Below are 17,636 nucleotides of genomic sequence, written 5' to 3' on the forward strand. Positions count from 1 at the left end.
CACTTCTCACCTGGGCCAGGAAGTACACATTAGCCTGCCTTCTTCCAAGAGACCCTCTTGGGAGGAAAAAAAAAAAACAGGCAGGCACACAGGCTGCTTCGAGTAATGCATTTCCTGAAGCAGTGGTTCTCAAAGAGTGTTTCAGGAAAGCCGGGGGTTCCCAAGACCCTGCAGGGGCTCTGTGAGGTCAGAACTGTTTCCAGAATAATATACACTGAACCACCCACCACAGGAAACCTCCCACCAAACAAGAATCCCCAGGTTCTTCCATTTCCTCACGGTGCTGATATTTACACAGATGACACAAAAACAACAGTAGGTTGGACTTAGTATCTTAGCCAGAACCAAAGGTGGCAGCAAACTGCACTAGCTAGTCATCGTATTCCTCATGATGTAGTCTTTCACAGGGGAAAAATTTTTCACTTGAGGATGTCCTTGATGAAGCGGTAAAAATTATTCATTTTATTAAATCTCAACCATGATCACCTCAAGGAAAAGCACGTGTGTGATTGAATGGTGAGCTGAACTAGCCACTTTTTTCACAGAAACACCATTTTTACTTGAAAGAACAAATAACAGCTAAGTTACAGATATTTATGCTAGGGTGTCTAAGGCAGACATTTTTCTCGAAAATGAGCAGAGTGAAACTTTTACTTCAAGGGGAAAGAACCAACAGGATGTGTCAGCCTAATAAAATTGGAACTTTCAAGCAAAAATTAGCATTTGAAAAATGTGGGTCTGCCCCCACGAGTTTGACAGCCTCCCAAAACTTAAAAGATTTTTTTGATGAGATCAGTGGTGATAGTAATAAATGTGATTTTTATATATGGACATATTAGATCATGTATATATTAGATCATGAAATGTGTCAGCGTTTGGAAGATGTGGGTAACTCAGTGAATCAATCTTTTCCAAATGACCAATGTATTAAGTTACAAAATCATACAAGATCCATTCAAGTTTCATGACAGACCGTTGGATTCTAATGTAACAAAGAATTCATTGATACATTGATACAGATTCTAGATTGCAACTAATCTTTATGAAACCTGCACTTGTTAAGTTTTGGTGAGTTATCAAAGAAGAATATCCACGACAATTTTTTTTAATTCTTTATTGGAATATAATTGCTTTACACTCTTGTACCAGCTTATGAGGTACACCAAAGTGCATCAGCTGTATTTATACACATATCCCCATATCCCCGACAATTTTTAAACACTGTTAATATAGTCGTCCCCTTTCCAACTACTTATCTGTGTGAGGCTGGATTTTCTTCACATATTTAATTAAAATAACACAGCACACTGACTACAGAAGTAAGCAGGAAAGTCCAGTGGTCTTCTTATAAGCTGTACAGTAAAGAGGTGTGCAAAAATGTAACAAATGACATCACTTTTCTCACTCGCCTTTTTTTTTTTTTTTGGAAAATATAATTATTTTTTACTTTAAAAATGTGTTAATATATAATGGGTTTACTGAGACTGCTTTAAATGAATTAATATGTATTTTAAAACTTAAATTTTCTAATATTGTAAATAGTAGTAGATGTAACCCACATAAACAAAAACTCTCTTAGATACTCCATAACTTTTCAAGCGTGAAAGGGCCTTGAGAACCGGAAGTTTAAGAATCAGAGCCCAAGGAATGCCACAGGGCAGGTAGGCCACCAGGGGGCAGCACGCACGCTGGTAATCCTAGGCCGCCTTTCCTCCACGGAATCTCCTCCACCCTCCCCTCTTCGCTTTATTTCCTTCTGTGCATTTTCTCGTGCTGCACAACTTCTTAATGACAGGAAATGATCATCTTCTCAGCATAGTTTCCACCAAAACCAAACACTATTCTGCTACCGTTTATCAGATGTCTTCTCACTCAGGGCTGAGTAAACAGGAGAACCCTGTTCTCAGGGAGCTAATAAGCTAGTGAGGGAGAGGGACCCCGAGGCCAGTCGTTAGAACCCCGACTTGGTGAGGCATGTGAAAGCCCTTTATTGTCTGTGAAGGGCTGTATACTTCAGAGGCATTCCGCTGAGGTGGAGGAAGCCAACAGGGAGATACTGAGATACTCACCAGGGACTTCCGGAAGGACCTGGTACCTCAGGCACATACTGAGGACAAAGGCCAGGTTCCGCGAGAGAGAGGAGGGAGAAGGGCTGGAAAAACGGGAGCCAGGGAACAGAAAAGGGGACACCAGGTTTGTCGATTTGGAAGGAAGTGTTTCCCAGACACCACAAGGATTATGAGTGAAAACAGGGAGGGGAGGAATGCAGACTTGGGAACGCTGCAGGGAGAGGGAGATGCGCACCGGCCGTGGGTCCTGGCCACGGGGCGGCGGACAGAGCTCGCTGATAGGCCTGGAGATGCCAAGCTGTTTGCTTGTTTGTTTTTGAAAGGAACCAAATGGAATGTATTTATGGATTACTTTATTTTTCCCCAATTATGTTAAAGGATACTTTAAGAGTAGTTGAAAATACATTTCTACATATTAAGGCATATACGCAAGAGAAAACAGAGGAGCAAAAAAAAAAAAAAAAGCGCACTTTAACCTTATACCTTAATCTACTTTTTAACTAAGTGCACAAATCCTGAAAAACATTCCTGAAGTATTTCTGGGTATAAGGGTTTGGGGGGGGTTGTTTTTTGTGGGGTTTGTTTTTTTTTGCTTGTTTGTTTTTAACACAGCTGAGGAAACCATACTCTTTTCTCCCAATGGCAACCTCCAGAGCCCCTGTCCAGAACCAGGAAAACTGCCCCAGTTCATGGTTCTGAGTCTGCCTGAGGAGAAGACCCCACTTCCCACCACCCCTCCTTCCAACCTGTGGCCTCTGTTGGCAGTGAGGGAGGCTGGGAGGGGTCTGGGCACCCATTGATCAAGCCAGGAATATCCTGCCTGGGTTAGGACCTCCACAGCTCAACCCTGGCCTCACCCAGGCCAGGGTTAGCCTGGGACCATGGGGCCCGCAACAGCCTTCTGACATGAGGGAACCCACCGCCAACACAGCATCCAAAAGTGTGGACTCCCTTCTGTTTCAACACCTGTCCAGCTGCTCACTCCACCAACCACTGACCCTGTTCTCCTCCCCCTACCCATTTACGTTCCTCCTGTATGGTCACAGTCAACGCCTCTGCAGAAAGTCATAGGACAACAAACAGAACAGTGTGTGTTTCACGTGCACCCTTTTCTTCATTTATTCGTGCACTCCTGGGTTTATTAATTCAACAAATGTTCATTCAACACCTACCAAATTGGGCCCTTGCTCTGTCCTGGGACCACGGAGGTGAGTCAGGCCACATCCCTGGCTGGGGAGCCTCAGCGGAGCAGAGAAGATAGATCTGAAAGTGAAGAACTTTGGGCCGAGCAGAGGTCATGCCCTTCAGCCTGCCGCCATGCTTTATTCAGCACACGCCATGCTTCATTGTTAATGTTTTTATTTTCCGTTAAAATTAGTTGTCGAATCTTAGAAGCAGGAGTTTTCACATAAAAATTCAGCTTTCCTGGACTTTCAGGAGGTCCATGAACACCTGATCCACTTTCCCACGTGGCTGCCTTCACCTGAGGCTGGGTACCAGCTGCCCCTTCAGGTTAGGAATGCTCCCGTTTGCCACAGTCCCCACCATTCCCTAGTGTCCCCAACCCTGAGGCCCCATGTCAGTTGTCACGAGTCACACTACTGATGGTGCTCTCCAGCCCACATCGCTTCACCACTTTACTCCAGGTCCCTAGTTCCCGCAAGCTTGTGTCCGAGATCCTTGGTGCGGAGTGAAACATGCCCTGATAGGGGCAGCAGAGGGCGCTGTGGACACACACAGGAGAGGCGCCCCAAGCATCTTGTGCAGATGGCCTCCAACAATAGAGGTTTCCTAAAGGAGGAGGGAGCCACATGGGATGGCGGCAGGCTGTTGTCTGTGCTTCCTCCATCAGCTCAGACAATGGAGGGCAGGCCCCTAGCCCTCCTAAGGGTGCTTGTCACAGGGCCAGGCAGGTGCAGGAAGGCTCGGCCATCCATGTTGGGCTGCCCACGTGGGGAGACAGAGTGGGGCTGGCCACCTCGGGGGTCCCCAGCCCACCACCAGCCACTGGCTCTCACAGGTGGGAAGGCACGACCTCAGCGGGGGCAGGGGGAGAGAGGGGTGCCAGAGAGGGCAGCATGCTGGCTTGCTCAGGGAGGGCAGGGCTGTGGGTGGAGGGGAAGTGGACTAACCAACCAGCTTCCTCCCAAACCAGCTCCAGGCCAGGGTTGGGAATTTCACAAAAAGGCAAAAAGAGTTATGTGAACATTTCCTGTCCCAGCCCAGCCCCCTTCCTGGCAGTGACACAGCCCAGCTCAGGGTTACCACACTGCTCACCTGTGAAGCAATGTTCCCGCGAGAAGGCTGGGTGTCTCCGCCAGAGGCCTATAAATGCTGGGCCTGCGTGTTGCTGTCAGACCTCTTTGTGTGGCTCCTGGGCTTGGGTAAGTGTGCTGCCAGCTTCCGCAGGGCCAGAGCCTGCCGACTGACTCTTTACTCCCTTCACCCATCTTCCTTTCAAACCTCCTCCTGGAAGCCCTCCTTGACTGACCACCCATTTTAAAGCCTCCTTCCCATCTTCTTAGGTCACCTTCTACTGCAGCCTCTTTTTCTCAGAGGCGCTCCTTTTTGGCATTTCCTAGATATTCTATAAACCGTTCCTCCCACGTGTGAAACAGGGAACTCTCCCAGTCCAGTTGCAACCCCATGTTCTTTTTATGCTGTGTTTCCCTCTTCCTCCCTGCATGCAGCCAGTAGGAGGTGTCAAGGAAGCCTGACTTTGCTTCTCCTTCGCTCAGAGTGCAGCAAAATGGCAGACCAAATGTCGCAGCTGGAATGCAGCATAGAAACCATCATCAACATCTTCCACCAGTACTCTGTGAGGCTGGGGCACCCGGACACCCTGAACCAGAAAGAATTCAAACAGCTGGTGAAGAAAGAGCTGGCAAACTTCCTCAAGGTAGGGCTGGACCCCTGGCAGACCTGACCTGGACAGTCTGGGCTAAGGATGGAGAATGAAGGTGCAGTCTGCAGTGGTCAAGGAGAAAGCTCTAGTTCCTTCAGCTCAGCCTCCAGAGGCAGTGGGCTCCGTGTTTGCTGCAGGACTTGGACCCTGTCACTAGCGGTGGTCCACGTTAGGTGGCACCAATAGACTGAACGTGTGCAGTGTGCCAGGTTCCGTCCTGGGTAGGGCATGTAGTAGCCAACAGGGACCCACTGTCCTGACGGGAGAGACACACGGCAAGGGGTGGGGGGAGGGGGGTAGGGGAGAAAGGGTCTTGTTGACCAATCAAGAACACAGATAGACCCACTGCCAATCAGAGCCCGAAAGAAAATCAGAGAGAGCACTGTGGGTGATGTGGCTGGGCAGGGAAGAGGTGACGAGTTAAGTGGACGTGAAGGGCCCCTCCAAGGAGGTGACCTTTGAGCTGAGACCTGAATTTTGGGAAGGGAAGCCAGTGAGGATGACCCTTGGAAGGAAGCCAATGAGATTGCAAGCCTCGGATGGACTTGAAGTAGAAGACGCGAGAGGGCTTTTCTAATCCAAAGGCTCTCTGGTAGGAAACAAATGAACCGCATGTGGGAAAGGACCCAGCCCAGCACCAGTGTGTACAAAGCGCTCAGTAACATGTTAGTTTATTTCCCTGATCTGAAAATGATTAGGCAGCTCTAGGAAAAGGAGGATTCGTTCCTCCAGATCTTTTCATTTACTTTACAAATTTGGTGATTTGGGGGGCACAGAGGCCTGGGCTAAGAAGTGTGGGAAATCTAGGTCCCAGTCTCAGTTCCATGCCTGGAGCAGGATGTCCCAGGGTATGTGGCCGGCCCTGCCTGGAGCCCCTCCCCACCTTGGACAGGTGGAGAATCGCAGCAGTCAGAGGTACTGGGGGTGCTGACAGCTCTGTGTAGGTGCAGACCTCAGCAAGCAGGATGCCAGGTCAGGGTAGACAAGAGAGGATACAGCCAAGAGGTTGTGTGGGCAAAGTTTTCCCCTGTGTGACCCCTACCCCACCCCATCCGCCACTCCCAACATCCAGAGCAGATAGACCAGGAGGGGATAGCTGCTTAGGAGGGAGGTGATGGCAAACGTGCAGAAAAGCAGATCACGTGGAAACATAGCAGGAGTGGGAAGGGCATGGGAGATGAGCCGGGCACCTGCAGGTTCTCAGGAGGAGACTCAGCGGAGGTACCCCAGCTGGTGGGCGGCAGAGCTGGAACCCAGTGGGGCCTGGATTCTTCACCTCCCCTCTCGCACACTTATCACACCACACTGCTTCTGTCCCCTTCTCATTTCCCTCAGGTGCTTCCCCGCCATGCAGGCTGAAATGAGTGTCACTAAGGAGTAACATGGAGAGAGAGTGGGGAGGCGGGAAGGAGAGGGCGTGACGTGGGCAGGAGTGGAGGGAACGGAACAAGACCGGGCTCTGAGTCAGATCAGAGTGTGCGTGTCCACCCTTCTGCTCTCAAGCCTTGTCAACCTGCACAAGCTAATTAGCATCCATAAGACCGTTTCCTCAAGTCTTCCTCAAGGAAGATTCCAAGTCTCCCTCTCGTTGTTACAAGGACCAAGTGAGGAGACATCTCTGTACTTACTGTGACCTCAGTCACTCGACCTCAGGTCCTCTCCTGTAAAATGGGGAGAATGGTGGTGCCCAGGAATTAAAAGGTGTCCAGCAGATGCTCAAACTGAGGCCCGGGAACCCCCGTCCCTGTGCCCTTGCCGTCGGGTCACGTGCTGTGCTCCCCGTCCTCAGCCCTGACCATGCCCAGCCCTGACCGCCCTGCCTCTCCCACCCGCAGAAGGAGAAGAAGAATGAAAAAGCCATAAACGAGATCATGGAGGATCTGGACACAAATGTAGACCAGGAGCTGAGCTTCCAGGAGTTCTCCATGCTGGTGGGCAAGCTGACGGAAGCCTCCCACGAGGAGATGCACAAGACCGCGCCCCCAGGAGAAGGCCACAGGCACGGGCCAGGCTTCGGGGAGGGCACAGGCTCATGCCCCGGCCAGCCCGGCCAGCCCGGCCAGCCCGGCCAGCCAGGCCCGGGTGGCCACAGCCACAGCCATGGAGGCCACGGCCACAGCCATGGAGGTCACGGCCACAGCCACTGATCAGGAGGCCAGGCCACCAGCCCCTGCCCACCTAGGGCCACGGGGCTGGCTTAGCTGTGGGGCAGGGAGATGGGGGTGAAATAAAGTCCTCTTCCGAGCCAGTGCTCTGTGTGCTTCTTCCCCCACCCCCTTCTCCACCTGAACTTCCCGGGGGTCTGGGCGTTTGACAGCCCTGTACCTTAACTAGACCTCAACCTCTTCATTCACTAATAACAAAATGAGAAGCAGAGAAAATGCAGGTCTCTTCTGGGCCCCTTGGGTTCACCTCCCTGACAACCTCTTCACCTCTGACTCCAGGACACACCGCTCAGGTCCCGTCACCCCACCCCAGCTCAGGATGTCCCTGTCCAGATGGTCCAAGTGGCCCTTGTCACCATAGAAAGCAAAAGGGGGATTTCCCTGCCCCTCAACCTTCCAGCCACCCTCCAACACTGCCCTGACACCCCCTTCACCCAGTGCTGTCCACACGGTCATCTCTCTCCTACCAGAACTTTAGTCCTCTAGAAGCCCTGCAGAAGCGCACCCAGACAGAACGTGTCTGAGGTGGAACACTGGAGTCAAGGACAGATGGGGTGTGTTACCCACAAATGGACTTCTGAATCCACGGGGCCATCGGGTGTCTCTCAGCAGAGCTAGCATCCTCACCGTGGACACCAGGGCAGGTGTGCACGCGGGTAGGAAGCAGGGGTCTGGCCCCAGGTGGACGGAGTGTGAGAAGGGCACCTGCCTGCCCGTTAGAACAAACGAGATCCATCCCTGGCCCTGCAGCTGCAGGGCCTGACCACCACCATGAGGAGGTTGGACGCTGGTCCAGAGAGCCTCTCAGGCCTGCAGATTCTGATCCTAAGCCTCGAGGGCAAGCTGACCTCCCGGAGGTGGCAGGGGTCCCTCCAGGCGCCGATGGATGGCTGAGAGCTCAGGCCAGCAGAAGCCCTGGCTCCTCTGCAATCCCACGGCCGGCCTGGCTCCCAGCTTCCCTGCAGCCGCTGCCGCGGCTCCTCACCTCAGCAGCCTCCAGACCGCTCACTTCACAGACATTCACGAGATGTGTCCCAGTAAAGTCCCTCTCCCGGCTCATTACCAGGCTGGGGTGGGCTTTCCAAACTCCAGAGCCCAAATCAGGGTCGTCTGCTCTGCCCCATGCTTTCAGCAGAGAGAAAACTCAGACAGGATTAGGGGGTGCTGGGAAAAGATGAACAGCATCCGTCCCCCAGGTTACAAGTGCAGAAAGCAAGGCAGAGTGGAGAAGGGACCCGTTCAAGGTCATACAGTGGTGACTGGTGAAGATACTGCAGAGAGCCTTGACTCCATCTTCTCTGCAGCCTGGCTCTCACAGCTCCTTCCCCAGTGCTGAACAAGAAGCCAGAGGCCGGGGTCAGTTTCCAGCTCCCCCATGCTGCTTGGCTATAGCCTGGCCCCTAGCCTGCCTCCCGTGGACCGTGCAGGCCCTGCTCTAAGAGCCTTTGCTGCAGCAGCAGGGATTTCAGGGCTCCCACTTGAGGGTATGAGGGTGTTTCCAGGCTGTGAGCTTGGGGAGGAGAGTTCAGAAGCCCCCAGTCCCTGGGGGACCTCATAGATGGGGAGACTCATCTCCTGACAGCCCTGCTAACCACCCTCATATCTCTGCTGTGCAGCTTGGGGCAGGAGAAAGAGAGCTGGCCTGGCAGATGGGAGGCCTGGGTTCTACCAGTGGCCTGGCCAGGACTGGATGCCACAGGTAGGGTGGGCTCCCCCCAACCCCTCTGCCCACCAGTACTTTCCACAATGTACCATAGATACATCTCTGACTCTGCCTCTCCACTAGACTGGGAACTCCACAAGGGTGAGTCCGTGGCATCTGTCTTATTCTCTGCTTTGTTCCCAATACCTAGAGTAGTGGCTGGTACACAGTAGGTTCTCAACAATTACCAACCACACAGATGTTCTAAAATTCCCCACATGTTCCATGCTCCCTTCTTGGAGGGAGGTATAGAGAAAGGAGGGAGAGGAGGTGGGAATAAAACCAGCAAAAAGTCCCCATATCCAGTCACCAAAGGTTCAATAAAATGCCTTAATCACTGGAGGGAGGAGGACCCAGAAGGTTCCGGATATCATCATGGCATCTCAAACGGGAAGGTAAGGGCAGCAAGGGGATGGGACTCCAGAGCCCCCTCCCCAGCTTTATTCAGTCTTACCAGTTCTGCCTTCATCTGCTGCACACTAGATGCTTCCATTTGAATAAAGCGTTTTGTCTTGAAAAAAGTTTGAACTTTTTTTTTTTGCCCTCCAACCGTTTATTTATTCAACAAATATTCATCGGGCTCCAATGTGTCAGAGCCATACTAGGCGCTGGGAATACAGTGATGAAATCAACTAGTTCTCGTCATCACGGCACTCACAGCTTGGTTAGGGATAGACGCTTCCACATTAGCCACAGAAATTAAAGTTTAATTATAAGTAGTGGAAAACACCATTGAAGAGGGTCAAGAAATGCGTTGAGACTCAGAAGCGAGAACTAATTTTGTTTGGAGGTCAGGTGGGAGTTGAGTCAAGTGAGGCACCCAGCTGAAACTTGACAGATGTGCCGCCACTGGCCAAGCTAAGAGAGACATAATGGCTGTGTAGAGTCTGGGGGAGCTGGGGGCTTAACAGGCAGTTAGGAAGCTATTCTAATGGTCCAGGCAGGTTCCTGTTTCAGTTTGAACATTATTGGTTTAACCCAACCTGCTGTGATCCTCCCCAGCACCCCTGCCGAGCGGCTGGCCCAGCCCTGCCTGGACTCCTCCAGGAAAGGGAGCGTCCTCCCTCCGTGCCGACACTTACAAAGCCCGTCATTACTTGGAGGCAAAATCTGACTCCTCGTGCCAGCCAAGCATTCACCCTGATTTCCTCCCACACGACTGGGGACGCGGAACAAGTCTAACCCCCTCCAGGCACGCAGCTACCCATCCACTTCTCCAAAACATTTTCCCTGAATCACATCCAGGCTTTCTCCAGCCTCTCCACAGTTGTACCAGGGATGCTGTCCCCACCCTGAGCTCTCTAGTGAGTCCCTTAGGGCACATGAAGGCTGAGAGCCTGTGTCACTGCCTCCATGAAGATTTCCCTGACCACCCACCTTCCTCAAGCACATGGGGGCTTCCTCCTCCAGGTCCATAGAACTCTCTGCGACATCTACCATTCCACTTGCAAGAGGGAACTGTAACCCCTTATCTGCAAGTCTGGCGGTGGCCCTGGAGGCAGGGACAATGGCTGATTCGCCCCAGTCCCCAGGTACCAGCATGCAATAAGCTCTCAGTGAACATTACAAATGAGCAAGGGAAGGTAGGGTGTCCTAGGACCCTGTGGAGCTGGAGGGTGAAGTTGGCGCTTGCATGGGTAGAGGGTGAGGTGGGGACCACTTTGGGCATTAAGGGTGTGCCCAAGGTCTGGCTACCTGGAGGCCAAAAGATGGTGGAGTAGCTAAGCAGCAGGACAGCAGGGGACAGAGCTTCTTAGATCCCACAGGCTCCCCCTTTTGTTTTATCTCTCTGCTAGCTCAGTCTGAGAGGAGGAGGTTGCTCTAGACCCCAGGGGAAGGTCTACAGCAAGCCACTTTCACAAAGCCCTGTGGGATTTTCTCTTTCTTTTTTTTTTTTTAATTAATTTATTTATTGGTTGTGGAGCACGGGCTCTAGGCTCATGGGCTTCAGTAGTTGCAGCACACGGGCTCAGTAGTTGTGGCTCGTGGGCTCTAGGGCACAGGATTAGTCGTTGTGGCACACAGGCTTAGTTGCTCTGCGGCATGTGGAATCTTCCCAGACCAGGGATCGAACCCGTGTCCCCTGCATTGGCAGGCGGATTCTTAACCACTGCGCCACCAGGGAAGTTCACCTGTGGGATTTTCTTAAAACAGCTGATTAAGGTGACTTAGCCCTTCCATCCCATTAGCCCCTTCCACCCCAAAAGACTGGTTTTATTGAATAGAGAAGATCTGGCTTCCTCCCTCAGATAAAGAATGAGAGTGTCAGGGTCAAGTTTAAGATGTTCCTGCCAAGTGAGAATTGCTGACTACCTCTGTGATTAAGGAGTCCTTTTGAGAAACAAAAGCTTTAGGGTTTCCCTAGCATCATGATGATTAAAGAACAGAAAGCCTGTTGACAGAAGCCTGTCTGCCAGTTCCCATAAGAGGGAGTTGCCCTCCTTGGCAGTGGAATCTTAACTTCTGAGTACCTTTATGGGAGGGGTGAGCAGTGGCAGCTGCCGGACGCTGCCCAGAGGCTTAACAAGGTTCAGAACATGTTCTGGGGCCTTCCAGAACTGAGGGCGGAGATTAATTCTTCTATCATTCACTTGTCTTTTCATTCACTCAGCAGGCACTAACGACAGACATTGTATGTCAGTCTCTGCACAATGCTCTAAGGGGTCCCCATGACAAAAAAGGCTTCATTTGGTCATTAAGGAACTCCCAGGACAGTAGAGCAGACAAGACAGCTCCTCAAATGATTCTGCTATGGAACATGAAAGGCCAGAGAGGGACAAAGTTCCAAGGGGCTTAGAGATGGGGAGGCTGTCCTTCAACTGGGCGCCCTCCCTGAAGGGGTGAGTTAAGGCTTGTGGCTGCTGGCATCTGGGGATAAACGTGCAGGTGCTTCAGGAGGCGAGCATGTGTGCAAAGGCCTGGATGTGGTCGCAGCAATGAGGGGCCCTGGGAGTGGAAGAGGGGGAGATACGAGGCCACAGAGCTACACTTTCAGATGGAGAAGAGAGGGCAGAAGCAGTGGAGGTTTGGGGAGGGAAATGATATAATCATACTTGTATTTGAGAAAAGTCTGTCTGTGGTGTGTGGGATGATTTGGGGTGGGAATGAGATGGGTTAGGAGGCTGCTGAGAGAGTCCAGGTGAGGCTAGGAAAGCCCGAGGTGGTGCTTCTCAGAGAAGACGATGCTTTCAGCCAGGATCTCAAACTGCCCAGGCCCCATGCTAACAGGCAGGCACGGCCCACACCCCCAGAGGAAAAAGAAGAGAATTGTATGCTATTTCCCAAGACCTTGCCGGGAAGAAAGGCCTCAGGTTTCACCAGCTGGCTGAGGCAATCTTACACAAGCCTGACACAAGCCCTGCTGTGAAGTAAACTCCAGAATCCAACCTCAAAGCCTTGTACCCTCCCAACAATTGCTGAAAATGTATGTTTTAGATAGCTCTGTGTCATGGATTTTGACACTCCCGTTAGCAAAGTGACAACAGGACTGAAACAATTGGTTGCTCAAGTCCTGTTGCCTCTTAAGACTCAGGCCTGAAACCGTTCCTCTACCAAAAGACTCCAGTCATCCCCCTGGCTGAACTGGACCCCCAACCCCTGTCCTCAGAGGCCCCCACCTGCACACACAAGACAGGGAAAGTGGATACCGGGGGACAGCTGGCCTCCTGTGAGCGTCCCAGTGTTTCCCTTTTCTCTGCGAGCTCTCCCACTTTTACCCATGTACCCAGCATTGTCACATGTACGGTGAGCTTGTGCAGTGAGAGGGGGACTGTCGCCAAGACCTGAGGCAAGACGTGAAGCCGAGGGTGGTCCCAGTGTGGGTAGGTGCACCAAGATGGCAGGATTCCTGCGTGGGGCACAGGGCAGCCCAGGCCACTTCCATCCATCCCCCTCCTGTCTTCTCCCTTTCTCTCTTGGTTTGCCCCCTCTTTCTCTCTCTTCCCTCCCTGCATTCTCTCCCTGAGTCTCTCCCTCACGTGCTGCTTTCTGCCCTCCTGGTCTCGGGGCTGAGATGCAATCCCAAGTAGCTGGGGTGCTGCCAGGGAGGGGAGTGCCTTTGTGTAACTCAGGGTCACATCTCACCAGGGATGACACCTCCAAAACAAAAGATGTTCAGCCCCTGGGATGCCCATTAACAATGAAAGGAGAAGACCACAAGGGCAAACAGCTGAGGCGCTTGAGAGTATTGAACCTGGGAAAGAGCAGCGGGGGCGTGGGGGGGTGGGGGGATCATGACAACTGCCTTCATATATTGCCGGTGTCTGGGGAGAGCGGTCCTCTCCCCAGCAATGTCTCCAGAGCCCTCTGTGATGGGGTGTATTTGCCGCCAGGTCCCACCACCCTCCCCAGCACCACCACAAGCATCTCATTTTCATTTTAGCCATTGGCCCCCTCAGTTAGCAAACAGTAACTCAGTTCTAATAAACCAACATTCATCAGTTATTCATTCACTGAGGGGTAGCTGTAGGCAAGACACTGTCACAAGCCCACAAAACACAGCAGGTCCCTGCTGGGCTGGAGCTTATGTTTAGGGAGACTCAGGCAAGAAACAAACTGAGGAACAAAGAATAGATCATTTCAGCAGGAGAGCTCCCTGGAGGATGTGACATTTGGGTGGGGCCTTGGTGAGTAAGCAGGAGTTTCAGAGCGAAACAAGGACCCGGTAGCCTGGTACCTACAACAGAGTATCAGACACTTTTTAAGTGTTTGTGAATGAAGGGAAAAGAGGGCACTTCAGACAAAGAGAACAGTAGGACACCAGTGGCAAAATCCAAGAAGTCTGACACCCCGTGGGGAAACTGGAGAATGTTCTGGAGTGGCTGGAGACGAGGGCTCATGGTGGTGGACAGGAGGTCACGGCAAGATGCTGGAGAGGACACGTCCAGTCTCTGTGGTCCAGTGGTTCTAAATGTCCTCATGTCTGTTTGCTTGTTTCGTGATACCTGCTATCGTCTGGGGACCAGGCTTTGCATTTTCACGAAGGGACCAGAGATCATCTGGTCCACACATGGTACTTTACAGATGAGAGACCAGCTCAGAGAAGTGAGATCACTCACTCAAACTCACAGAGCCAAGAAGCAGTTGAGCTGGGAGGCTAACCTAGTACATTTCATTCCACGCTGAAGGCTCTTTTCATCACCCTTGGGTGCCTCCCACTGATGGATTCTGACCACATTTGGGGGCCTTAACATTTTTCTAAATATGATTTAAGTTCAATTTGTGGTTCACTTGGCTATTTTGAAACAAAATCATGGCTGGTGAGTATTTTCACAGTAGCAAATGTGCTCGCTTTTTTTCTTGTTGGTTGGTTGGTTGGTTGGTTGGTTGGTTGGTTGGTTGGTTACTGGTTTTGACCAGATGCTAACACTACCATATATGTCAGAAGTGGCCATAGATACACATGAACACATTAAGCAAGGGCACAGCTTGTTGCTCTGACCTTTCACTTAAAGGCATTTAGAGAAAGGCAGCACCTAACTGCCCATAGTTACTTGTCTAATACTGGTCAGCTTTATCCAAGTTATCTCTAAAATATAACCTAAATCTGTGCTTTGGTTTAAAATAATCTTTACCTGTTGTGGCTGCAGCAGAGAGAAAATAGCTGACCAGCTGTAACTATAATCTCCTATATAAATTAGTATTTTACTATTAATGCTAACATCTACTCAACATCAGATGCTGTGCTAAGTGTTTTACACATGCTGCTAGGCTATCTAATCCTCACCTCAACTCTGGGGAAGGTGCTGCTGTTACTCCCATTTTATTGATGGAAAAACTGAGGCTTAGAGATTTTAAGTAACTTCTTGAAGGTCTCACAATTAGTAAGTGGTAAAACTAGGATGCAAATCCAGAAATATAACTTGAATCCTCATACTTGGGCCACTACCCTTTCAGTGCCCAAGAATCCCCTCATTCCCATCCTTCTAGATCCTACTCAAAGTTCTCCATTCCATCCAAGTATCTCAGAACATTAAAACTGGATGCCATCTGAGTGTTCACCTAGTCTAAACTCTTCAAATGAATTTCCCGAATTCCTCTGAATTCTTCAAAAATGAAGACAAAAGTCCAGAGAGGCAAAGTGTTTTCCCCAAGGTCACTCAGCAAATGAGGGCTTTCCCTGAATGGTTCCCCTTTCTCATTCGGTGATGGAAGCTTTCTAGGCTCAGGCCATTCCAAGACTGTCTTCTCTGAATTCCTTCATCTTCTGCCAATTCCACTCCATCGCTATCTTCAGCCTCTCCCCCTGCCCCCTCCCCAGGAGAGGGTTTCCACAGGCTGCCGCTTCTTCACATGCTTTCCATACTTCCCTCCTGCCTCAGCTTTGCCTCAGATCCACATCTCACAGACACAGTAGTTTCCTCTGCTGGCCGGTCCAGCAAACCTCCAACCCTGGGGCTTCTGTGGCCAAGACTTGTCACTTCCTGGCCTCAGTCCTGAATCCCAGCTTCCTACACATCATCTCCACCCAGCTTTGCACCAAATGAACCAAAATACAAACCTACCCCTGCCCCAATATAAAGTTTCTCTTCTTGCTTTTCCTCATATCAGTCATACCTGGGTTCTGGCAAGTTACTTATTTATTTATTTATTTGTTTATTTATTTATTTATTTATTTATTGGCTGTGTTGGGTCTTCGTTGCTGCATGTGGGCTTTCTCTAGTTCCGGAGAGTGTGGCTACTCTTCGTTGCAGTGAGCAGGCTTCTCATTGTGGTGGCTTCTCTTCGTTGCAGGGCACGGGCTCTAGGTGCACAGGCTTCAGTAGTTGTGGCACGTGAGCTCAGTAGTTGTGGTTCGAGGGCTCTAGAGTGCAGGCTCAGTAGTTGTGGCACATGGCTTTAGTTGCCCCATGGCCTTGCGGGATCTTTCCAGACCAGGGATGGAACCCATGTCCCTTGCATTGGCAGACGGATTCTTAACTGCTACACCACCCGGGAAGTCCTTACCTAATCTTTTAAAAATATTGTCATAAACTCTGTCCTCCTGGCCTGTTTCTCCTGCTGAATAGAAGAAGGGAAGCAGCCGCAGGTGGGTCTGCCGGAGTCAAGGGCTGTGCCTGGCTGCTGCATCTATAAGTGTCCTAGCCTGCTCAGGCTGCTACAACAACAAATGCCATAGGCTGGATGGCTTAAACAATAGACATTAATTCTCCCAGTTCTAGAGGCTGGAAGTCTGAGATCAGGCTGCCAAGCATGGTTGGGGGTATGGTGAGGGCTCTCTTCCTGGCTTGTAGACTTACTGTGTGCTCCCATGACCTCCTCTCCATGTGTGTTCATGGAGAGAGAGCGAAATCTCTCTCTGTTCTTCTTCTTATCAGGGCATTAATCCCATCATGAGGGCTCCACCCTCATGACCTCATCTGATTAGCTCCCAAAATACCCCATCTCCAAATACCATCACACTGGGTGTCAGGGCTTCAACAAATGAATCTGGGAGGGTGCACAAACATTCAGCCCATAACATATGGGTATTCTGACATATGGACCTCTTGACATCTGAATGAAAAGGGTGTCCCATCTATCCCGGACCTGACTCAGCCCCAGACAGGGAGTGGTTGGTGGGCAGGAAGGCCCCCAATGACTCTGCCCATTCAGACCAAATGCACTTTTCACCAGGGAACAGAGACTCAACACTTGTTCCCTAGGGAGATTATTCCTGTCCTCGGAGACCATGTTCCTTCCTGTTTCCCTCTGGACCATTTATAGGGAATCAAATCAATAGGCTATTGATTTCCACACATTCATGCTTGCAAGAGATATTTGTGATACACCTACTGCATGCCAGGCACAGTGCTCTTGCTAGAGACCCAGTGCCTACTCTCACCCACCCACAACCATGGAAGAGATGGACATAGAACAAAGAAGCACAGCCGTGGATACAGAATCACAGCAGGAGGGAAGAGCACAGAAGGAGAGCAGCCTAGTCCTAGGCCAACCTTTCATAAAGAGCCTGGCCTAGAGCAGTGTGGGGAGGGAGTCTGGCCGGACAGGTCTTCCCCCCCCTTATCCTGTGCTGGACAGAGCTCATGCTCTCCCCCTGCTCCTGTCTCTCTTCCTCCCACACCCTTTCAAAGTTCAACGCCAGGTTTCATGGCCCATACAGGAAACATAAGTGAAGTCATCTCACTCCCTTGCTCCAGACCCCCTGTGTCTCCTCAGCACACTTGGCACAAAGTCCAAGGTCCTCCCCGAGGGCTGTAAGCCCCTGCTCCCTGCGTCCTGTTTCCTGCAGGTGCTCGTCTCCCATCAGTCCCACCTCAGATCTGCACCGATTATCATGCTGGTCTTTGAGCAAGTCAGGCACGTGCCCATCTCAGGGTCTCAGCCTCTCTCTGCAGGAACTCTTGACCCCCAGATATCTTCAGACTGCTCTTCCTCTCTTTCAGATTTCTGCCCAGACGCATCCCTTTGTCATCATATTTAAGCTAGTATCCCTGTCCTTCCTTTTGCCCCTTATTTCCTTGCTTTAGCTTTCTTCATATCAGTTGTCATTACCTACCAGCGTATTATGCGATATATTTTTATGCTAATAACTAGTGGTTTGTCTTTTGTTTCATTTTCTATCCCCTCCCCAATAGAACACAAGTGCCAAGAGGACAGGGACTTCATGTCTTTGGTCTCTGGCTATTATAGATGCTCAGTAAATATCTATTAAATAGATTAATAAATGAACAAATAGGGGACATTTGTTTGAACAGAGAAGGGGGTCTCAGGGGTCTAAATGGGGCCTGTCGGAACAGCAGGGGTGAGGAAGGATCAGGTTTGGTGAAAGCAAAAAGTACACAGACACTGTTAAG

General features: G+C 50.9%; 1 protein-coding gene across 2 annotated transcripts; it reads left to right on the top strand.

The window, feature by feature from the left end:
• Positions 1–4,302: 4,302 nt before the first annotated feature.
• Positions 4,303–7,218, top strand: S100A9 (S100 calcium binding protein A9). Of its 2 annotated transcripts, none has more exons than XM_057724624.1 (3): positions 4,303–4,453; positions 4,760–4,968; positions 6,810–7,218. In XM_057724624.1, the coding sequence occupies exons 1-3, from the start codon at positions 4,357–4,359 to the stop codon at positions 7,119–7,121; spliced, it is 618 nt and encodes a 205-aa protein (XP_057580607.1). In that variant the 5' UTR covers positions 4,303–4,356; the 3' UTR covers positions 7,122–7,218. The 2 variants fall into 2 exon arrangements, with proteins under 2 accessions (XP_057580607.1, XP_057580616.1); XM_057724633.1 differs by having other exon boundaries at positions 4,306–4,453; positions 4,808–4,968.
• Positions 7,219–17,636: the final 10,418 nt, after the last annotated feature.

This window comes from Hippopotamus amphibius, chromosome 1 (assembly GCF_030028045.1).
Source record: "Hippopotamus amphibius kiboko isolate mHipAmp2 chromosome 1, mHipAmp2.hap2, whole genome shotgun sequence".
NCBI classification, from domain to species: Eukaryota; Metazoa; Chordata; class Mammalia; order Artiodactyla; family Hippopotamidae; genus Hippopotamus; species Hippopotamus amphibius.